Source organism: Alexandromys fortis, unplaced genomic scaffold (assembly GCF_014885135.2).
Source record: "Alexandromys fortis isolate MF-2015 unplaced genomic scaffold, M_Fortis_MF-2015_v1.1 scaffold_103, whole genome shotgun sequence".
NCBI lineage: Eukaryota > Metazoa > Chordata > Mammalia > Rodentia > Cricetidae > Alexandromys > Alexandromys fortis.
The window spans coordinates 2233641-2256737 of NW_026067978.1; the positions used below are offsets into that span (position 1 = coordinate 2233641).

The 23097-nt window shown below is 46.8% G+C and overlaps 2 protein-coding genes across 2 annotated transcripts in view; one reads left to right on the forward strand and one right to left on the reverse strand.

The window, feature by feature from the left end:
• The window catches only part of Kif3a (kinesin family member 3A), a 39330-nt gene extending 32259 nt beyond the window's left edge, over positions 1-7071 (forward strand). Inside the window, exons 12-15 of the mRNA XM_050157665.1 lie at positions 604-657; positions 930-998; positions 1489-1613; positions 3837-7071. Coding sequence (XP_050013622.1) covers positions 604-657; positions 930-998; positions 1489-1613; positions 3837-3885 — 297 coding nt within the window. The 3' untranslated portion in view covers positions 3886-7071. The remainder of the gene's footprint in view (positions 1-603; positions 658-929; positions 999-1488; positions 1614-3836) is intronic.
• Positions 7072-11781: 4710 nt separating this feature from the next.
• Il4 (interleukin 4) lies at positions 11782-22138 on the reverse strand. Its single transcript, XM_050157770.1, has 4 exons — positions 22005-22138; positions 21691-21741; positions 16790-16942; positions 11782-12134 (listed from the first exon to the last, which is right to left on the reverse strand). The coding sequence occupies exons 1-4, from the start codon at positions 22134-22136 to the stop codon at positions 12078-12080; spliced, it is 393 nt and encodes a 130-aa protein (XP_050013727.1). The 5' UTR covers positions 22137-22138; the 3' UTR covers positions 11782-12077.
• Between the last annotated feature and the right edge of the window lie 959 nt (positions 22139-23097).

The following is a 23097-nucleotide window of genomic DNA, read 5'->3' on the forward strand; positions in this document are numbered from 1 at the left end:
CCTGGTGCCCACAGTGACCAGAAGAGGTGTCGGGTCCCCCGGAATTAGAGTTACATACTGTTGTGAGCCACTGTGTAGTGCTGGGAACTGAACCTATTTCCTCTGCCAGAAAAGTTGGTCTTAACCACTTAGCTAACTCTTCAGCCCAAGGACTGTATATTTTTAAATGCTTGATGCAGTCGGTCATGTTTAGAAACAGCTTTTTTCACTTAACACTGATGGAAGTCTAGGTCTAATGGGTCAAATGGTTCAGCAATAAAGGCTTATTCTGTAAACCTATGACCTGAGTCTGATCCCCGGAACCCACGTGAAGAGAGAACTGACTCCATAGAGTTGTTCTTTGACCGCCACATAAGGACCATGACTTCCATGACTTGTCCCTATCCCCGTCAAGCGTGTGTGTGTATGTGTATGAGAGGGAGGGAGGGAGAGAGAGAGAAGTGCCCTTAAAAAGAGCTTAGTTCAAGGCATGGGGCGGTCAGAGGGATTCTCATGAGCAATATTAGTGACAGATACAGGAAGAGCCACACATTTCTACTGTCAGTTCTGGTCATAGTTTTCAGTGTTCTGTTGACTAAAAGTTGGCTTTGACTCTTTCTAAAGGAAATGATTGAAAACTATGTCCACTGGAATGAAGACATAGGAGAATGGCAGCTGGTGAGTATTCACCCTGCATGAAATTATGGCGTGGAGCTGGTGCGGGCTGCTGTGGAGGAAGGTGGTGCTGGGTGGATCAGATCAGAACTCGGTGGACCATTCGTGGCAGTGCATTAGGCCTGGTGCTTCTGGGTGCTGGGCAGCACATTGGAGCCTTTCTGCTCCAGGGTTCACATCATGTTTGCTAGTGAGCCGTCAGGATGGCTTACAGCGGCCTTCCCAGTTCTCAGTATTGATTTAGACATTTCTCTTCCCTCTTTTCCTCTTTTGAGAAATGTGTGGCCTACACAGGAAATAACATGAGGAAACAAACCCCAGTGCCTGACAAGAAGGAGAGAGACGTGAGAGCACTTTGCACACTTGTTTGTCTTTACTAGAATGGGGGTCCCTTGCTGCCTTGTTCCTAGTGTGTGGGCTGAGCCGTTCTTTGGTAAAAGAGAAGAGACTCTTGGGTGGGGCTGTTAGGACAGGTCTGCTCTTGAGCATGCACTTAGCAAAAGTCACTCCTGCCACAAACATGGCCTGTTGTCACTCTCTGCTGTGCCCTCTTCACCGCTCTGGGCTGTGGGATGTGGCGGGAGACTAGGATGCCTTGCTTCCCTCAGTCCCAGGTCATCCAAAGTGCTGGTTTTAGAGAAAGGAAGACAGTTTTTCTTTACGTCTGGGCTCGTAATTCTCCAACTTAGAGTGCATTTACAGAGTAGGATAGAAGACTCTCTTCAAAAGGGTATTTGATTTTGTTGTCTTTTGCCCAGTGTCAGTTTGTGTTTTAAATCTTCCTCAAATCTGATTTAACTTCATGTGTGTGTGTTCGTGTGTTCGTTCTTGTAGCCTTTTGAAGTAGATCTTTCCCACGTGTACCTCGCCTATACAGAGGAGAGTCTGCGTCAGTCTTTGATGAAGCTAGAAAGGCCACGGACCTCCAAGGGGAAAGCAAGGCCAAAGACTGGGAGAAGGTGAGGACAGCCCCAAGGCCTAAAGTCCTAACGTGACTGTGTTGTGATACTATGGTTAGATATATCTCAAGGAAGCCAAACTTTAGTTAACATGATGTGTGGTTTGAAGTTATGTTCTTATGCAATTACAATTTGATAAGCAAAATATGGATAAAGAATTGTACTCTGCGAGTTCAAGGCCAGTCTGGTCTATAGAGCAAAAGTTTCAGGACAGCAAGAGCTGTTACACAGAGAAACCCTGTCTCAAAAAAACAAACAAAAAGAATTGCATTCTGGGACCGTTGTAGTAGCACACACCTTTTATCTCAGGACTTGAGAGGCAGAGGCAGGCAGAGCTCTTGTCTACATTTCAAATTTCAAAACAGCCAAAACTGCAAAATGAGACCCTGTCTCAAACAAAACAGAAACAGAACTGCATTCTTTCAGACTTCTGCCCCTGGGAGGAGCAGATCTAGTTTCAGCTTGCCTTGTTCGTTCCTAGAGTTTACCTACCACCTACTGTCTTGTCTAGGGTCTTAATTTTCACACTAATTCTCCTACTAAGACACTAAGTTGCCTAGTTAGGCTCCTCAAATACTATATTCATCCGGGCGGTTTTCTGACAAAGATACTGCCTCAAGGACGTTGATTTCTCAAGGGAAGCGTGCATTTCTCTCTAGCACCGCTTGTGACAGTCCTGTAGTCAGTGCTTCATCCGTCAGCCACTGGGAAGCCTGGGCTGGCCGTGTTCCTCGTGTTCCTACACTGAGCTAATTTGCATCAGTTGCAAGACTTTTGCTTTACATATAAGGTGACGTTAATGGGTTTTATGTCTTTATGTTATGTAGGGTTTTTTTTTTTAAGATTTATTTAATTATTAAGCATACAATGTACCGCTGGCAAGGAAGGCACCAGGTCTCATTACATTACAGATGGTTGTGAGCCACCATGTGGTTGCTGGGAATTGAACTCAGGACTTCTGGAAGAGCAGTCAGTGCTCTTAACCTCTGAGCCATCTCTCCAGCCCTGTTATGTAGTTTTTTAGATGTAATATAACACTAAAAATGTTGGAATCATTAAACTACGGCTAGAAAGAAACAGCTACATGCTAAAATGTATAATAATATTTTTGCATTTTTTAGCATTTAGATGAAGTGATTTAAAGATTTTCATATGCTAACCGAATCTTCACATGGAATCTTTATAATATATAAGTATTTATTTTATCTTTATGTGAGTGTTTCGCCTGCATGTTTATATGTGCACTGGTCAGATTTCCCGGAATAGTTGGTTGTAAGCCACCAGTATGGGTATTGGGGTGTGAACTCGGGTCCTAAGGAAGAACAACAGTGCTCTTAAGAACCTCACACGTGTAATATCAGGGAACAAAGTAATCTGTCCTGAAAAACAGCTCTTGAGTGGTCCCTCCCTGTTAGAGGGTTATAGATCCTCCTCTGAGCTCTGTGGTCGTTAGGAAGATGCATTTCAGATGTGGCAGATGGTAATGAGCCAGGCAGAGAAGGGCAGTGGAGCAAGCTGGTGAGTGGTTCTGTCCCTCATTAGTGTAGGAACAGAGGCCCCATTATTACTGGACCAGTGTCTTTATAAAGGGAATCCAGATTGCTTTCATGTAGACCTTAAAACAAATAATTTGATAAGCTATTAGATATAGTTTCTATAGTGCACCACTATAAAATACGTTTTTTGTTTAGCTTAAGTTAAAGAAAATATTTGTGGGCCAACGTGATCCAGACTCAACTCTGTAACAGAATCAAAAACTAGTCTTCGTGGGAAAGAAGCAGATATGTGAGCTAGATGATGTGCTTGTGTTCTCTGTGAGGGCCCATGCAGTGCTTCGTGAGAGGCATGCAGGTCAGTGTGCTGACAGGAGCAGAGAAGGCACATGAGAGTGCTGTAGGCTCAGACACTGGGAGTCCTGCTTCTCTGAGGCTCTGTACTGTTAGCCTCGGAGGAGATGACCAAGGGACATCCCTGATAAGCTTAGTGGACACCTGTCTGCACCTTGCCTGACCTTGTGCTCAGCTCCTCACCACTCTGGATCACTGTACTGTGGCAAATTGTCCTTGTATTTGCTTTTGCTAACCTTACCTACTCTGGGTATTGATCAAACTGCTGTGGTCAGGCATGGCCAGTGTTGGTCCATTGTGGACTCCGGCCACGTGATGTGTTGACAGTCTGTTAGGGAAGAGCACTCACCTTGCATTTTTTTTCTTCTCTTAACAGAAAGCGTTCTGCAAAGCCTGAGACCGTAATTGATTCTTTACTTCAGTAAATGTTACAGAATTAAGGTTACAATAAAAAAAGCGATATTCTCATGTCTGGACAGAAATCCTTAATTAAGACTCTGAGGACATCTGTGTAATTCATATAATGTAAGCTGTAAATTATGGAGTGAGACTGGAAATAGTAATTTTCCTAATAATTCTTAGACTTTTAAGTTTCTGTAACATATAAGTGTGCATAGGTCATGACTGTTGGGGATGCCACGCTGTGCAGCAATGCTCTGTGGAAGGAAGGGCGCAGTTCTTACAGAACATTGTGGTTGTATGTGAATGTGTGTCTCTTAGCTTTGTACTCAACTATTGTGTATCTAGATAAGCAGAATCTCAGAGTAGAAGAAAGTCTGTCTTGTTTGCACACAGTGCATAGCAGATCACCTTGTCCTGTGTCAAACGCCTGGGGGCTCATCTAAACAGTAACTTCTCCTAATACCTGCAGGCCTGTCTCAATGCATTCTGACTTTATACTGATGTTCGTTGCATTTAGGTATGAGATGACTGACTTTATGGATCTCCTGTAGAAATTGTATAATTTGACAGCTTTGCGGGTTTGCATTTTAAAGGTACAGTTTGAGCATGTGCTTCATCTGGCCATCCTCCACCAGTTTCTCTCACCCTAACTCCACCCACATTAGCCTTTCTTGTTGCTGGCTTGGTTTCCCTCCCAAAGCTAACACTGACCACCTACCCTTGCTCACACACGTTTTTAAAGGTTTCCCTGGACATACGGCTTACAGACACTCTATTGCTGCATTTTAAGTTTTTTTGTTTGTTTGTTTGTTTTTCGTTTTTCAAGACAGGGTTTCTCTGTGGTTTTGGAGCCTGTCCTGGAACTAGCTCTTGTAAACCAGGCTGGTCTCGAACTCACAGCGATCCGCCTGCCTCTGCCTCCCGAGTGCTGGGATTAAAGGCGTGCGCCACCACCGCCCAGCTTGCATTTTAAGTTTTGATGGAAATGACTGTATACAAATTGAAAACAGTCTCATTTTTCAGAAAATGAAGCTAAACCAGAAGAATACCTTTTAATTTTCTTTATAGCATTTACATACATAGAAAATACTGTTCTGAGTTTCTTCTGTTGGTTAATCCACTTAGGCCATATTCCTCTCCGAAAAAGTTATATTCAATATATAGTAAAATAAGTTATAATAAATTTTTATAATAAATGTTTTTACTTTTTTGGTGTCTACTTATAAAACTCTTTTAAGGTTATGAGCTCTTATGCTTCGGAAACCTATCATGCTTTCTAAGTTTGAAATTGTGCCACCACTCCAAGCTCTTGATTACAAAGATTTTGAGACTTCCCAAGTTAGGATTAACTAGGTTAGTATGATTTTAGAAGTTTGGGCAAATAATGGCTTATAATTACAGAGCTGTGTGTAGGCTGTGAATGACTGAGTAGAGGTGCAGCCTGGTGAGGTGATGGAAAATGTGGCGTCTTCCAGAAGGAGAGTGTCCTGTATGTGCAGTGTGTGCTGATATGACCGTGGCCACGGTGGCACTGTCCTCAAGGTAGTGAGTAGCCTGGGTACTGTGGCGCACTGAGCAGAGTGTGTGTCTCATAAAGGCTCATGTGAGCCAAGCGTCTTGGTGATGTCTAATTTCCTCATGGTGTAAATTTAACTGTTAGTAATGACAGAATCTTAATTTAACCTGTAAGGAGAATTAATCTATATGCTTTCATTTTAAACTCTGTGTTTCTATCATTTAACAATTTAGTTGGTCTGGAAGGAATATCTGCTGTGAATTAAACTAAAACATTAGAGATGTTGATTCTCTAATGTGTGTTAAAACCTATAACAATAACAAAATAACTCCATAAAAACTGAAAATATTGAGAAAATTCTCTAAACATCTTAGAAATTTTGTTTGCTTGCTTGTTTCTTGTTTTGAGATAGGATCTCTTGGTGTTAGCCCGGGCTGGCCTGGGACTCAGGATTCTTCTGCCTCAGCCTCCAGGTGCTATGATTACAGGTGATATCCTAACACCAAGCAGTGTGTTCATGAAAGCATTTGCTCTGACCAGGCGGACATGGTTCATTTTCTGAAAACCATGTTAGATTCTTGCCGGGTTGGGAGGTCCGTTTGAAGACTGCTCCTCACTTCCTGCGTCTTTGTCCACAAAGGAGGAGTTTGTATTTTCAGTGTTGATTTCTTGAATGGATAGAGATGAAGAACAAACTTGCTCAATGTTTAAAATAAATGTACAGATTTTAAATGAGTGGGACAGACCTATAAATAGGGTATTGATGAATATCCTTTTCCCCTTAATTTAAAAAGTAATATTTATTTACTTGAAAGGAGCCCTAGTAGGGAGTTGGCTCTGACGGCCAGGCTCTCCCTCCACTCTGTCTGTTGTGATGTTCAGGCTTAGCCGAGGGAAGGCTGTGCAGCCAGTGTTTCCCCCGACAACAGGATCCTCTCACAAGATGTTTACATTCTGGAGAAGGTGATTTTTCTAGTTTGTGTTTTTGGCAGTTGGAATATCAAGGTTGTTTTGCAGGGGAAAGTGTTGCTTCATCTACGACATGGTTTTAAAGTCATGATTACAGTTTTAACGTTTCTGTTTTCATCTTAGGTTTAGAATGTGTCCCGTCCTCCTTGCCCCCTTTTAAGGCGTAACACAAGGAACACCCTCTTTCCCATAGAGCTGTGAGTTACGGATGGGCGACGTTTACATTTGCACACACCGTGTCCACCCAGTTTCTCCTCCCTCCTTTCATTCTGAGATAGACTCCCATTAGCCTAGGCTGGCCACAAACCCTCTAAGTAGCTCAGGCTGGCCTTGAACTCCTGATCCTCCTCTACCTCCACCTCACAATTGCTGGGATTACATTTATGCACCACTACACCCCAGCCCCTCTCCCCCATGTCTTAATATATAGAATTGTTTTCTTCTTTGTTCTTTTTCTTTTAACTACTAGAAAACACAGTTCTTCCTAGTGCCTTTGAGCTGACCCTGCAGTTTTGACTAATTAGAATCCGTGGAAACCTGAGCAGCATTGCTGTATTGCTGTTACCAACCAGGACACAAACTGTATAATAAGTTGGCTGTGTTAATTCAAAAACCACACTTCGGTTGTATTTTATGTATAAATTGTATTTGTTTAAGTTGTATATATCAGTGTTGTGTGCACATGCAGCATGATAAAATGAGAAATAAAATTCCTCCCAATGCCTACTGTCTTTTAAGAGATTTTTATTTTGTTGTGTCTGCTTACACATGTGTGCACCATGTGTGTGCTGTGTGCCTGTGTTGACCAGAGAGTGTTGGGTCCCTTGAACTGGGGTTACAGTTATGAGTTGCCATGTGTGTGATAGACAGGCGATTACATTGCTCTTCCTTTCCTTTTCCCAGAATTCTTTTAGTCTGATCGCTGCACCTATACTTCCTGCCTATTGGCCAATCTCTGTTTTATTAAGCTAGTACTAGTGACGAATCTTTACAGTGTGTAAAAGCATTATCACACAGTATTTCCCCTTTTTTTTTTTTATTCAAAGCAAGGCAAGAACTCTGAATCTAATCTCCTTTGTTTAGCTTTTTTTTTCTGAACATTATCTATAACAACTTGTAGTCAATATGTAAACAAAGGCTAACATCCACATTACATTTTTTGGAGGGGAGGGCAAATGTGGATGTAGGTTTCTAGACTACTTCCTATTGATTGGGGGTTACTAATAATCTTTGAGGAACTCTGATAAAATTTAGGATTATGGTCAATTCCTGAGAAGAATTGAAGTTCAACATGGGCCTTGAGAAGGTTTGACTTAATGATTACTTTAAAGAACTTTTTTTTTATTCCAGTTAACATACAAAGTGACTGCGTGTTGTTTGCCATTTTCAGACATGCATTTCACTAGGCTTTGCTCATATTCATCCCCCTTGCTTGCCTCGGTGGCCCCCTTTTCTACCCAGATAATCTTCTCTCTGCTAGCTTTTATAGAGTCCCCCTCTGCGCCAGACTGCGGCCATCTTCAGGAGTCCAGCTTGGAAAGGAGGTGCAGGGAATGTCACCCCCAGCTGGGGTCCCGGCTTCTCCGTGGCTGTGCCGATGCCACCATCTCCCCTCACACTTCCCCAGTGAGTCTGAGGCCGTAGACAACTAGGGCAGAATTACTCTTGGTTATGGGAGAGAGGCAATGACTGGGCACTTGAGAGGACTCCAGGACAAGCCCCCAAGAGCAAAGTTCTCTAAAGCCTGATGTCCTCTAGGAATGGATGGCTTCACGGTTTCCTTTTTAGGGACTAAGTTGTTTTATGAGTTTGCATGTTTGCCTGCATCTCTGTATGCGCACTGTAAATGCGCCTGGTGCTTACAGTCTCAGGAGAAGGCATCAGATCCCTTAGAACTATGGGTCCTGGAAGCTGAATTCCAGCCCTGCAAGAGCAGCCAGTGCTCTTAACTGCCCAGCCGAGCTGTCTGCACAGCCCTCAAGAATTCTTCCGATTGCTAGATGATCTAATGAACTAGATGATCTAATGGCCTCCCTATCTCTGGCCTGGTTGACCATTCCCTACTCCTTTCTTTGAGACAAATAGCATTAGTTTGGGGGGAGGCACATGAGTACACCTTGTGTGTGTGTGTGTGTGCAGGTGCAGTGTTCTTACGCTCCAAGGGACCACTGGTTAGGCCAGGCTGGCGGACCCGGGAGTCCCAGGTATGGTCCTTTCTCTGCCTCCCCAGGCCAGATGCTGCTATGCTCTGCTTCTTAATGGGTGCTGGGCCAAACTTAGCACTTCACTTGCTGAGCTGTCTTCTCAGCCATGTCCCTTCTCTGCTTTTAAGATTTTATTTTTATTTATGTGTTTGGTGGGAGTGAGGGTGGGGAGGTATTTGCCCATAAATGCAATTGCCAGTGGAAGCCAGAAGGGAGCGTCAGATCCCCTTAAGCTGGAGCTACAGACATTTGGGAGCCACACAGCATTGGTGCTGGGAACTAAATGCCAGTCCTCTGGAAAAGTAGTCTGTGCTCTTAACCTCTGAGCCATCTCTTAGGGGCCCCCCACCCCAATGCTTTTTGTTTGTTTGAGACAGTCTCGTTTAGCCCAGGCTGGCCTCCAACTCTGTACAGAGACAAGAGTAACCTTCAGCTTCTGATCATCTTGACTCCACCTGATTGCTGAGATCACAGGCAGTAGACACCAAAGGCTAGCCACCATTGCTGTTTCCTGCCCTCATCTTTTCCAGTGAATCACTCAGTTCCATTGTAAAACTAGGCAGTATTTTAATGAGTGGGAATTACCGTGAGCCAAGTCCAGCAGGAATAGTCCAGGGGCTCTGAAGCCTTTGGGGTCTGAGCTTCTGGCTGAGGGGCAGGGCCTCCAGGCACATTTGTTAGTGGATTAGCAGAATTGCTCCTTAAACCATTTGATTTGCAAAGCAAATCAGGTATTCCGTCTTCCTTCGGAAGCTGAGCCCTTGTGTGGGAAAGTGGAGGTGAAGAGGCTACTTCAAAAACAACCTGTTTCCTCTCAGCATTTATCTTGGGCTTCCTGCGACCCAACCTTCAGGTTACTTTTATCAGTGTTATCAGAACATCGGGCTGTCTTACCCAGACGCGGTGTGGCTCTCTGAAGCCTGGGACAGATCAGATGTCCTCCCACACCTGCTCCCCTCCCCCAGCCTCTCAGAGGACTGGGGAAATTTGAGTTGTAATCAAAGGCTGCGTTTCTCCGATTGTAGCTAAGAATTTAACTGGGACTTTACAACTGAATAAAATTTTCTCAGAGTCTGATACCAATCTGAGCAAAGAGGATATTGCCTAACCCAACCTAAAAGTGCCAGAGAGGCTGCAGAAACCCTTTGCTGGCCTCACTTCTGATCTCCACCTAGAGTCTTGCCCCACCCACGCCCACTGGCCAGGCGGCCTCCGTTATGTTGTTAAGTTACCATACAGAATGGTTGGTTTTATTGTAGCATCCTCATGCTCAAACACCATCATAATGTGATTAGTTAGCACTGATCACCCTCTCTCCTTCTCCATCCTTCCTCTGAATAGTCCTGGCTTATGCTTCTCACAGGTCACCCCACCCTGTGGGTTCCCCCCTCCCTTAATCCCCTTTCACTTTACACAGGTGCACACACTCTGAATACACACAGATTTAAATCCAGATTCTGCATAAAACGGAAAAATTTGTATCTGGCTTTATTTTGCTTAACGTAATCTCGGTCTACATCTGCTTTCTGTAAACACCATGATTTCATTCTTCATGCCTAAGCATGAATCCACTGTGTGTCCGAACAGCATATCCTCTGTTTATCTGTCGGCAGATATCTTGGTTCCATATCTCCGTGCTTCACAGAGCTACAACAGTCGTAAATGTACAAGCATCCTGTGGTGTGCTCACTCACAACCCTCCCGGTTCATAGTAACTGAAGCACGCGGGAGACCTGTGTTTAGTTCTTTGGGCACCTCCACACCAGTTCCCAAAGTAGTGTCTAAGTGTCCTGGGTAAGTGTACCTTGGGACTGGGGAGATGGCTTAGTGGGTAAGGACACTTATGGAGTAGGCATGCCGACCTGAGTTCCCATCACCAGCACCCACACAGAAGCCGGGTATAGCAGCTCAAACCTGCCCAGAGCTAGGTGGAGACAGGTGGATCTGGGGCACTCGCTAGCCAGCCAATCTACCCTATAGGGTGAGCTCCAGGTTAAGTAAGATCCTGTTTGAAGAAGCAAGATAGTCAGGGCAATGGTTCAGAGGGTAAAAGGGTTTGCTGTGCAAACCTAACAGCCTGAGGTCAGTGTCTGGTACTGACCTAAAGGAGGGAGAGAGGACTGACTGTTCTTCAGCATGTATGCCATGCCGCACAGGTACACACAGGCATACACTCACACCCACTTAAATGCATACATATGGGGGCATGCACTCACACACTCGCATGCGCACACACATTCAGAAAAAGAAAGATAGTGATGAGAAAGACACATGCAATTGTCTGGCCTTCACATTGCAATGTAAAGTCACATGCCCATATGTACTTGTGTGTATGCATACACACACCCACACAGAGGCAGTCTGGAGAGCTAAGGTGGGAATATAATGGTCTCAGGGTGGGAGACCAAGAGGGCTGGGGGTACTCTACTGTGCACAAGGCCCTGGGTTCAATCCCTAGTACAGCAGGAGGAGGACTCTTAAACCTTTCTTTTCTTTTTTAAGAGAGGCCAGTTCAAGAGATGTCAGCCATGACAGTTACTTAAGGAACTACAGTGCCCAAGAGTGGAACCCTACCTTGTGTTGAATAAATTAACCCTGCAAGTTAACAAGACATCGGCCCCAAGATGCAAGACAGCCCCTACCTGCCCTGGATGGAGATTGACAGAGCTGAGCCCCTGACCTGTGTGTTGAAGGAGCATGACACGCCTCTTCCACAAGGAAGCTGGGTGCTGCATTTTGCTTTGAGCTGCCCCATCCTTGGAGGATCTTGATACTGCGGGATGCCACCTGAGAGGACAGGTGCAGGCAGACAAAGAAAAACCAGGGTCACAGAAGAATCCCCGGAGCCGGGCGCACACCTTTAATCCCAGCACTCAGGAGCAGAGGCAGGCAGATCTCTGTGAGTTCTTGGCCAGCCTGGTCTACAAGAGCTAGTTCCGGGACAGGCACCACCAAAGCTACAGAGAAACCCTGTAAACCAAAAAAAAAAATCCCTGGACCATTTTTTAGATTGTTTATTTATTTGCATGTGCGCATGTGTGTGCATGAGCACTTAGGGACACGTGTATGCAGCAGCACCTGTGGTGACCAGAGGACAGCTTGTGGAAGTCAGTTCTCCTCCTACCATGTCGAGCCTGGGACCAAACTCAGGCGTTTAAGCTGGGCCGTCTTGACTGGCACATCCCATGGCATTCTTATTAGAGGCCAACATTTCTTAATGCACCCCCAAAAGTGTTGCACACAAGACACAGCTATATGGTTTTGTTAGGCATTTATCCTCTAGGTACTGATTACCCATTGCCAAGTGCCAGTTAGAGATAACCTATCCAGTGGTTGAGGGCAAAGCAGTGAGGATAGGGACAATGGGAGAGAGCCGATGGTACCATCTTCGCTGTCAGTGACAAGGTACAGTCCACCGAACAGGCACTGGCTGTGGCTAGGTAGCCTCCATAACTGCTCCGATCACAAGCCCCAAGACTTGCACTTAATCCTGAAGTTTCTCCTCGCGTGTGTTTTATGTCTGTCCTTAGCCTGTGTTCTCCTCTTCTCTTGGTTCCATCAGAGGATCCAGAGTCCAGCCCCTCTGTTCAAATGCAAGCAAGAATGTTAGTATGCCCTGACCATCTGAGCTCCCTGTGTGATCGACTGACCTAGAGCCGGTGTGTGTCCTGTGGTCTGATCTAGGTCTTTCTTTTTGACAGCCTTTCCTTTATCATCCTGGCCTCATATACCAAGTGCAAACCCACAACTCATATCCTGTGGCAGACACAGCTCACATTAGGTAGCGCATGCAAATGAGTTTCAATCAAAGGAGTAAGGAAATTAAAATTGTCACTGAGCATCTTCCCCAATTGGCCTTAGAAGCTTTTATTGCCCTTGGCACACTGGTATTTTATGTGGGCAGGGTGAAACTGACTGTGGTCAGGGTGAGATTTTAAGCTTTTGATTTGTTTCCCCTTATTTTGAAGGGGTTAAAAAGTTGGTATGTATTTTTGGTGTGATTTTAGTGCTGGTGTTAATTGTCGTCACATGCGTGTGACTGAGGGCCAAAAGAGTGCCAAGTCACTGTTACTAGACTCCTCTTCCTTCACAGAGTATCTTCCCAGGGGCAAGTTGGATGCCAGGGGCCTTAGCTAGTTTCTCTCCTCTTGCTTCCATTCCTTTAAAATAAGTGTTATTAAGACATAACCCTTGCTCTTTTGAAAAATATATTTTACCAGGTGGTGGTGCACACACCTTTAATTCCAGCACTCAAGAGGCAGAGGCAGGTGGATCTCTGTGAGTTCGAGTCCAGAGTGAGTTCCAGGACAGCCAGGGCTGTTACACAGAGAAACCTTGTATTGAAAAAAAGAAGTGTGTGTGTTTGTATATGTGTATGCACACACACACATTTTATTCTGATTTTACGCGTGTTTTATCTTCATGTATGTGGGCACAATGTGAAGGAGGTGATGCCTGTGAGTCCCTTAGAACTGAAATTTCAGATGGGTGTGCGCTGCCACACGTGTGCTAGGAATCAAACCTGGGTCAGCAGAATGAAACACAGTGTTGTCTCTTATGCACATGGACAGGGTGCGTGCACACACGTGTGCATACACACACACAGAGACACAGACTTAATGCACTGACTGCCAATAGCCACTCCAGCTCTGCTTCATCCCTCCTTAGCCCGATCACCCGTCCATCTTTCCCTTGTTTTTATTCTTCCGGTGGCCATCATCATGAATTCCAAGATCTCCTAACTCATTCTTTACTTTTCTTCACTTTCTATAAAGAAAGCTCCACATGGGAGCAAGGTCGTTCGCCCTGTGGCCTCTCTTACAGCCGTCACCAACTCAGGACTAATCTCTAAATTTTTTTTGAGATTTGTTCATTCTTATGTTTTGTGTGTGAGTATATGGCCCGCGTGCATGTCTGTGTTCTGCATGCAGTGCCGACAGAGGTCAGAAAGGGCATCAGATGCCCTGAAACTGGAGTTTGGACAGTTGCGAGTCCCCGTGTGGTGCTGGGACTTGAACCCGGGTCCTTTGGAAAAGAAGTCAGCACTCTTAACCACTGAGTCATCTCTCCAGCCCTCAATCATGACTACGACAATTTTCTCAATTATCAACTTTAGATGTTACATGTTTATTTCCCTATTGAAAAATTAAGACTTATTTCATGTGTTTGGAGGGTGCAGAGTTGAGGCAAAATCTCATTTATTCATGTTGGTCATAACTCACATTCTTTTAAAAAATATACTTTGATTCTATTAAATTACGTGTAAATTTGTTTGTGTGCATGTGGATGTGTGTTTATGAGTTCAGTGCCCCCAGAGGCCAGAGGTGTCAGATCCCCTGGAGTTAGATAATTGTGATCCACATTGTGGGTGCTAGGAGCCAACTTGGTCCCTATTCAAGAGTAGCGAGTGCTCTAACCACTCTGCCACTTCTGCCCAGTAACTTTTAGTTTTCTTTTCTTGCAACAGGGTTTCACTTTGTAACTATGGCTGGCCTGCAGCTCCTGTATAGGCCAGGCTGGCCTCAGGCTCACAGAAGACACAGAGGTCTCCTGTTTTTCTTTGTTATGATTGTGTACATAAGATGCATGTGTGGAGGTCAGAGGGCAACTTTGCAGAGCTTTTTCTCCTGCTTTGATGTGGGTTCTGGGGATCCATGCTGGCTGCCTCAGACTGGATTGTAGGTATGTGCTACCAATTCCCTGCCCTTTAAAAAAATATTTTTAAATTTCTGGTTCTTGTTTCGTCAGCTGCAGGCTCTGCTGTCTCAGTGATTCCTCCTCTGGAAGGTGGAGTGCGTGCCATGCCTCTTTGTTTCTGCTGTTTTATTTACTTAGTGTGTGAGAGTGTGTGTGTGTGTGTGTGTGTGTGTGTGTGTGTGTGGTAGGGGGGTTAAGTATGTGAGTGTGGGGGGTAGGGGATTTGTGTGAGCGTTGGGGGAGTAGGGGGTTTGTATGTGGGAGGTAGGGGGTTTGAGTGTGTAGGGTTCAGAGGATAATCCCATGGAGTCAATTCTTTCCTACCTACGGATTCATCTCCCTGGGTATTCTATACTTATCTTATTTATTTAATTTATTTATTTGGTTTTTTTGAGACAGGGTTTCTCTGTAGCTTTGGAGCCTATCCTGGAACCAGCTCTTATAGACCAGTCTGGCCTTGAACCTACAGAGATCCGCCTGCCTCTGCCTCCTGAGTGCTGGGATTAAAGGCGTGCACCACCAATGTCTGGCTATTTTATTTTATTTAGTTTTTATGTATATGGGTATTTTGTCTACATACATATAGTCTGTGTACCACATGTATGCCTCCAATAGGAGGCCAGACGAGGGCATCAGATCCCCTGGGGCTATAGTTACTCTTTTAAGGCCCCATGTGGGTGCTGGAGATGGAACCTGGGTCCTCTGGAGGAGCAACAAATACTCTCAGCCAATGGACCATCTCTCCAGCCTCCTTTCTAATTATTTATTTATTTTTATTTCATGTGCATTGGTGTTTTGCCTGCATGTCTGTCTGTGTGTGTGTCTGATCTTGGAGTTACAGACCATGTGAGCTGCCATGTGAGTGCTGGGAACTGAACCCTGGTCCTCTGGAAGAGTAGTCAGTGCTCTTATCTGCTAAGCCATCCCTTCAGCCTCCTCCCGCCCCCACCCCACTGCTATCCTTTAATGATTTTGTATATTATGTCCTTGACACGAGTGGAGACTCCTTGAGAAGGAAGCAGGCTTTCTGTGGTGTCCTCACACAAACTGTAGCGGCTGTCAGTTAAACTAGCTTCTGTAACAGTATCAACTATGACCTCATTGCCAAATGAAGTGCTGTTAATTGTCACCGCTGTTAGATTATACATATTTTATTAATTATAAATATATAAATATTAAAAATAAAACCATTAAAAATTTATAAGTTAAGACTTGGAGCTCCCACACAGCCAGTAATTCCTTTGCATGATCCTTTTTAGGCTTCCCAAGAAGTTTGTCAGTGTTGTGTGCGTGGACTCATTCACAGTGCAGTTTCTCTACAAAAGAAACGTTCATGGTGTGAGTACATCAGGTCTCCCTGTCAGGCCTGCGTGTTCGGTCAAGCCGACTCTGGTGTCCTCCAGAACAATGTTCAGACCAGGGCTTCCAGACTATCTCGGCCTGAGTTTGACTTTCATGAAGCCAGCAAGATCTGGCCTGCTTTTTGGTATGCGCTATGGTCACTACTGATCTGCCTTCCTGGCACCACAGCCTCTGGAGTGGCGTGTCACGGACGGGATGCTGGAGGGGGGAGCAGAACATGTAGGCTCAGACCTGGCTGTGCTGTCACTTGGCCTAGGAAGCAAGATGCAGGTCTCGCTGCCCTCCTACCCCTCCAGCAGGTGCATTTCAGAGTGGGCCAGGGACGTAATAAGGAGTCTGGGACCGCTCCATGCTGATGCTACACTCTGGGCATCAGTGCCACCATCGTTACGTAGCTTGGACCAGCCACCTTGCTCACAAAAGCTCCAGTTCCCTCCCTTAGGGACTGTGAGGTGGCAGTGCTGAGTTTATCCATCAGTGACTATCACCATTATCCCTGTCCTGGCCGTGTGACAATGGCCCTTCATCGGGCTATCTTCTTCTCCACTTGCTTACCTGTCCCCCTCCACCCGGGGGCCAGTGTGAACAAGTATCACTTGGAGCACACCTGGGCTCCATCCTGACGGCAATTCTAGCTGCTTCCCTCCATCCCTGGGACCACATCCAAAGACTTGTATGAGCCTAGCTGCTAAACCTACTTCTTTGTTTTTGTTTTGTTTTTGGAGACAGAGTTTCTCTGTGTAGCCCTGACTGTCCTGGAACTCACTCTGTAGATCAGTCTGGCCTCAAATTCGGAGATCTACCTGCCTCTGCCTCCCTAGTGCTAGGATTAAAGGCGTGTGCCACCACCACCTGGCTTAAACCTGTTTCCCTAACTCTGATGCAGCCACACTAGAACATGTGCGTTTCATCCGGGCATTTGTCCGTTAATCTCATAGCCTGCTTTCTCACTTAATTCAAATACCTGCTCAGAGAATCAGCCCTCTCCCCAGCCACCCACTCTGTTTATCCCCATGTCTTTCTTCATAGCACGAACGCAACTGGGCATTGTCTTGCTGCTTATCTCTTCTAACCACTTCACTAGAACATTCCATGAGAGCCAAGAGCTCTGTCTGCTGGTCTTTCACGCTGTTCCCACAGCGCCAGGTCTTTTGTGAGCTGTTGTCCTGCCCTGCTTACCGGCGATGGAGACAGGCCGTGGATGTTCCTGATGAGTCTTCTCAGGTCTTTGAGAAGCCTGGGATTGTTTGCCAAGCACAGAGTCTCATGTGGGATATAGAACTTGTGAAGCACCTGGAAAGTCTTGCACATAAGTTCCCTCTCCGTGGTGTTCTGCCAAGGGAAATGATACAGGAAGCTGTTGGCTGCTTAGCTTGGAATTTGAGTGGAGATTTTCCTACCCCAGGGGTGGATCTGCTAAGCTTGGGATCTCTATGCAAGTATTTCTACAGAATTTCCCAGGTTCTTTTCCATGGAGGGTTTCGTTGAAAGGGTTCCTTCAGTAAAGTCACCCACCTAGGTCAATGGCAGAGTGTGGAGGACCCATCCACATCCTCAGTCCCCATCTTTCTACCCTGTGGGCTCTCCTGTCTGCCCAAGGTGCCCACATGAGCTCTTAGCCAGCTGTGGCTCTTGTTCCTCCATGGTCCTGGAGACTCCATGTTTGCTGATGGCCTGCTGGGAGCACACAGCCCTACCCAAGGAGAAAGCAGTATCTGGACACGCTTATAGTCTCGATGGAGGGCTAAGGCATGTCCCCCAGAAAGCTAGAGATAGGAACCCAGTCAGTGGCCGGGAAGGGCTTCTAGGAGAGGGTGCCATTGTCCTGGGCCTTGGTTGGGGCTTCTGAGAGGAGCCTTTGTTTGTCATTGGTAGACATAAGAGCTCCCGGCTCTTCCCAAGGACTCGGGTCTCAGAAGACAGAAGGCACCAGTGGGAAACCGGGGGGCAGGATGGGCTCTGTCTTCCCAGGCCTCAGGTTTCCTCTGGCTTCCCCTGAAGCTCGCACAGATCATGGAGAGTGTCAGCGTGAGTCAGTGTCTGTATCCCACTGAGAGAAACTGCCACTACCTATGCCATGATGTGTGCTCAACCCTGGCTACCCCGCAGCTTGCACCATGGTCTGACATCACCAGGAGCCTGGCAGTGACTCTCACGGTCCACTCTCAGCCCACTGAGCCAGGATGTACCCTGAGGACACCAGGCGATGCACTGCCCAGGCAGCTTCTAGCTGTTTTCACTTCTCACAGTTGCCTAATTTTTTCCTGACTATTTTTGGTATACTTAACAAAAATGAATTCACTTATCCCACTAGCCAAAGGTAACCCTTCTACTGGTAGTTTTTGGGTAAATATCAGGAATGGGGATGAACTCAGTGGCAGGGTACTTGCCTAGTGTGTGTGAGGGCCAGGTTCAGTCTCCAGTATAGAAAAAGAAAATACCGGGGCTGGAGAGATGGCTCAGTGGTTAAGAGGATTGACTGCTCTTCCAGAGGTCCTGAGTTCAATTCTCAGCAACCATATGGTGGCTCACAACCACCAGTAATAAGATCTGGTGCCAACTTCTGTCTGCAGGGACACATGCAGGCAGACCATTGTATATATAATAAATAAATCCTTTTTTAAAAAAAAGAAAAAGAAAATACCAAATATCTTACTAGAGTCTTGTTGGGTTTAAGACAGGATCTCACTGTGCACTCCTGGCTGGCCTAGAACTCACAGAGATCCATCTGCCTCTTCCTCCTGCGCTGGGATTTAAAGGCATGTGCTACCACACTGGCTCATCAGTATGTAGTCTCTAAAAATAACTAAATTCAAAATGGAAAGAGACTACGCAATTGGGGGAAACTTCAAAAAAGCTGGTCTCAAAGGTGGCTTTAGCCAGGGACCTTCGAGTTTTAGTTCCATCGATTTTGCCACCAAAGACGACACCCCACCCCACCTGCCTATTGTGTGTGTTTGCAGGAGAAAGTCCTGCCTGGCAGGTGTAGCTGCGGCTCAGGGAACACACGGTGACAGGCAGCCAGCCTTGCACCTCGCTCCTTACCACAAGTGAGTCTGTGGCTCACAAGAATGGCAGGAAACGGCTACCAAGGAGGCGTCTTCTGTGGTAGCAACTGTTTCAGGGTCCCCACCAGGTCTCCACCAGCCTTGGTTAGGCCCAAGAAAATCGAATCCTATCCCTATTGCTTTCCTTTATCTCTAGCTGGGCCCAGATCTAATCAGCCAGTGCTTGAGATGAGGTAACCCTTTAAAGCAAACAAGTGGGAAGGGAGGAGATGGCCCAGTGGCTAGAGAGCTTGCCTGGCAAGTGTAAGGGCCCTGGTTCAGTCCTCAGAACCCATGCACTTTTTAAAAAGACTGGATGTGGCTGGAGAGCCAGGGACAGGAGGATCCCTGAGGTTCAGGGGGCAGCCAGTCTAGCCTACTTGCCAAGCTCCAGGCCAATGAGAATCTGTCTTTTAAAAAATGAAAAAGCAACAATATAGAGGGTGCCACTACATGCATCCACATGCATATATGTAAACATACACACATGCTTGAATACACACACACCTTCCAAGCATCTCAAGGGCTTCTGTCTTTAATTTTATTTTGTAAAGAAGAAATACTCAGCAGGGTGGTAGTGGCGCACACCTTTAATCCCAGCACTCAGGAGGCAGAGGCAGGCGGATCTCTGTGAGTTTGAGGCCAACCTGGTCTAGAAGAGCTAGTTCCAGGACAGGCACCAAAGCTACAGAGAAACCCTGTCTCAAAAAAAAAAAAAAAAAAAAAAAAGGCAAAACAAAACAAAAATATCCCAGCCGCTGATGGGCCACCCAGAGGCCCTTCACAGAACAGCCAGCTTGGTGCTTGTCTCTTGCTTTTCCCCAGGTGACCACTGTCAGTGTTGAAGCCAGAGTTGTCTGTGACACCAGGGATCTATCTCAGAGTGGTCTCCCTACCGTCAGCTGCGTGCTGCCCAGCTTACAGAGGCTGTGAGCTTTGATCCCCCTCCCCCGAAAGTTAAATTATAGATTTTAGAAAGGTAGTCTCTTTGGGAACCCCAAGGAAGTAGTCCCCCTCAAACCGATTTTGTGGACTCTAGAGAATAACCTTTCCCTGATCAGAAATACCACACTCTGAAAGTAAGCAAGGCCGAGTCTTCGGGGGACAGACAAAAACAGGAGGAAGGGGAACAAAACCAGGAGGCCTGAGGATTTGGAGGGAGCCCATGAGACGGGGGTGCGACAGAAGTCAGGGAAGGCACTGAAGCATTTGGGGGAGCCCATGAGACGGGGGTGCGACAGAAGTCAGGGAAGGCCTGTTTTCAAGCACACGAAAGTGTGGGGCAGACTGAGGAAGAACAAAGCCAGCGTGGGGTAGGGGTGGGAGCAGGGGGGGGCACACAGTGGTCTAGATGCGGCCTACAATGAGTAGCCCCAGGCTTGGAGCCATGGAGGCTCAGCCGGCAGGCTGACGGTCTTCCTTAGACTCGTCGCTTCCCTGCAGCAGGGCTGTGCACTTGGTCACACAAACACTTTCAGCTAAATTCCTAGAACTAGCCTCCACCCGGCCCTCATATGACGTTCAGAATCAACCTTTGTGTCTCCACATGTGGATGGTGAGACATATATGAAGATCTGCCAAAAGCCAGATGCCCAGCGAATGGCAGAACCGCAGCCAAAACCAAAGGTTCTCACAGCCAGGCCTGGCACTCCCTTTAGGCCCAGTTCTCAGGAGCCGGTCCCTGCCCTGGGCTTTGCTAGGACAGGACAGTAGATCTGGCTCCTGGCTGGAAGGACTCAGAGAATCAATAAATAATTAAGGTTACATAGCTACTAAACAATGAGATACATATGCACGCACACATATATAGATAGATAGACATGTAGATCACACATGCATGCATGTGAATGTTTAATATATACATACATGTACATTTGTCCTTCAGAAACATCCTGGAGTAATCTTGAATAAAATGAGATCATCCAGACCAATGTCCTCATGTAAATGAGGCCTGGGTGCTGGCCTGCGACCCTGACTACCCCAGAGCTGCACTCCCGACCTCGCCCCCGTTCGGCACACGTGGGAAGCAGGCAGTAGGGAGACCACTGGTAAATCAAGGCTTTGGGGCTTTCATTCTCACTTGTGTGTTTCCATGAAAACAGGAACTGAAGAGCACAGAGCTATTGATACGGAGGTAGCCAGTCATGTGTTTGTCAGAGAAAATGCACTATCAGCTGTCACATCTGTCCCCTCCCACTACAGATGGAGGGCTTGGGGCAGGCAGTGCAGGAGGCAGAGAGGGGAGCTAGATGCCCAAGCAGAGCCGGGATGGTCAGACTCCAGCCAGCAGGCAGTTCCAGACTAGGCTGAGGGGCACTGGGGTGGGGCAGAGTGAGCTGAGGATCCACACAGAGGGCCACCGTCCCAGCTGGCTGTTAGGTGACCAGGCTGAGAAAGAGGAGATCTAGTGGTGCCGTAGGAAGTCTCTTAGACAAAGCGAAAGCCTTCTCAGCCTGTAATCTCCATATCTGTTTTTGAGAGTATTTGGTTTTTCAGAAATGCATGGGCCAAAGAGAGAGAGAGAGGGAGAGGGAGAGAGGAGAGAGAGGAGAAAGAGGAGAGAGAGAAAGACAGAGAGGGAGAGAGAGGGAGGGAGAAAGACAGGGAGAGAGAGAAAAGAGAGAGAGGAGAGAGAGAAAGAGAGAGAGGGAGGGAGAGAGAGAAAGGGAGAGAGGGAGAGAGGGAGAGAGAGAGAGAGAGGAAAGAGAGAGAGAGGAGAGAGAGAGAGAGAATTCTCAACAGACACATTGTGAGCCTCCTAGGTTATAGATACCGCCGAAACCTGGGTAGGGCTCTAGCACCCCTGCACCTGACTTAGGAAGACACATCCACTCGTTCTATAACGCTTTCGAAGTCTAGTCAAACCCGAAACTGCAAACTACACTGGAGTAAGAGCCTCCACGGTGTCTGTCTAAAAGTCCCTCCTTTAGGCCTGCCAGTTTTCTGTCACCGAAGTTTCTCATTCAGACTTGTGGGAAACCCTCCTCTCCCACCTCCCACAGATGCCGAAGCAGACCCCAGGGCTCCACTCACGTTTCTCGCTGTAAGGATGTCTGAGACGTTCATTCTGTCGGTGCATGGCGTCTTGACACAGACAGGATGAAAAGATAAGCGTCAAATCCAAGCAGGACAGAGAAATCATCCATACTCCTCTCACTCCCCTACCCCAAGGAAACTCCCTGCTGCCTCGCAGTTGGAAGTAGCGGGATCTCCTGAAGTCTGGCTATGTCCTTAGTCCTGCCCCAACCACCAGCCACTGGCTTCTCTATCAATTCGGTTCTACTAGCCTAGAACCACCGGCAGTATCACCTGATCGACTGGGGAGATGGTGCCAGATAGATACTCACCCCTTTGTCTGTGACCTGGTTCAAAATGTGGATGGTCTCTTTCAAGGCTCTGCCGTTGCATCCGTGGGTAGAGTTCCCAGTACATGCTAGAAGGCAGAGCAAGATAGCAACTCCCTGGGGGCTGAGACCCATCAATAGATCTCCACTGTCAGTGATGGGCGACAATTAAGTTTATCAAGCGACGCTAACAATGCAATTCTGACAGAGATATCTCTATATATAGTGTTAAAATTGCTGAAACCAAGGGAAAATGAGTTTACGCTGGAAATTTTTGTTATACCAGATTGTCAGTTATTTTGGGCCAATCAGCACCTCTCTTCCAGGAGAAAAAATGCCTCAGAGAAAACAGGTAAATTTTCCTGTGAAATCAGACCAATTGGAAAACGAAACCCTTAAAAAAAAATCTACAAAGTTTCAGCATAGGAAATTACACCATCCTCGGCCCTGTAGCCTTATCTTATCAGCGTGGGGTTGCCACTGGCTTTGCTTTTGCACAGAAGGAAGAGGTCGCAGGTGTCCGAGCCTGCTGGTGCCGTCCTGGGGAAAAGACATAGTAATATCAAGAAAGTCTGGCGTGCGTGGCATCTGGGTTTGGCTGCTTCCTGCTTTGGGGGCACCTTGGAAACTCTGGTGTCTTGGGAAGGCTGACTCTGGGTTCTTCGCTGATAGGGGGATGACGGAGGCAGAACTTCTGTTCTAGTTCAGCTGGTCTTAAAAGTTTGAGGCCTTGCTGACCCCAGGGTCTGAGTCGCCGTTGCCGCTGCTGCCACCATCCGCGAGGCAGGCGAGAGGGGGGGAAGAGTGCAGCGCGGCGGCCCCGGGGCCGAGGAGGGACCCAGATATGGAGCTGCGGGAAGAAGCTTGGTCTCCGGGGCCGCTGGATTCTGAGGATCAGCAGATGGCCAGTCATGAGAACCCAGGAGCACTGTGGCTGCTTTACAGGCACTCCTCACATCAGGAGTGGCCCCCAAACTCATGTTCTGGAAGTTGTAATGAATGAGTGAAGTACTAGGAAGGGGAATCTAGTCATGTGGTTACAGTCCATCATGGCGTGAACAGGGGCAGGAGCTTGAAACATCTAGTCACAGACATC

Bases quoted from the DNA above. Each gene is read 5' to 3' on its own strand.
- Il4 (XM_050157770.1), bottom strand. From the start codon at position 22,136: ATGGGTCTCAGCCCCCAGGGAGTTGCTATCTTGCTCTGCCTTCTAGCA. The intron at 21,742-22,004 runs GTGAGTATCTAT...GTCTGTGTCAAG, and splicing joins ACCAGGTCACAGACAAAGGG to ACGCCATGCACCGACAGAAT. The intron at 16,943-21,690 runs GTGAGTGGAGCC...TTCCCTTGGCAG, and splicing joins ACATCCTTACAGCGAGAAAC to AACACCACGGAGAGGGAACT.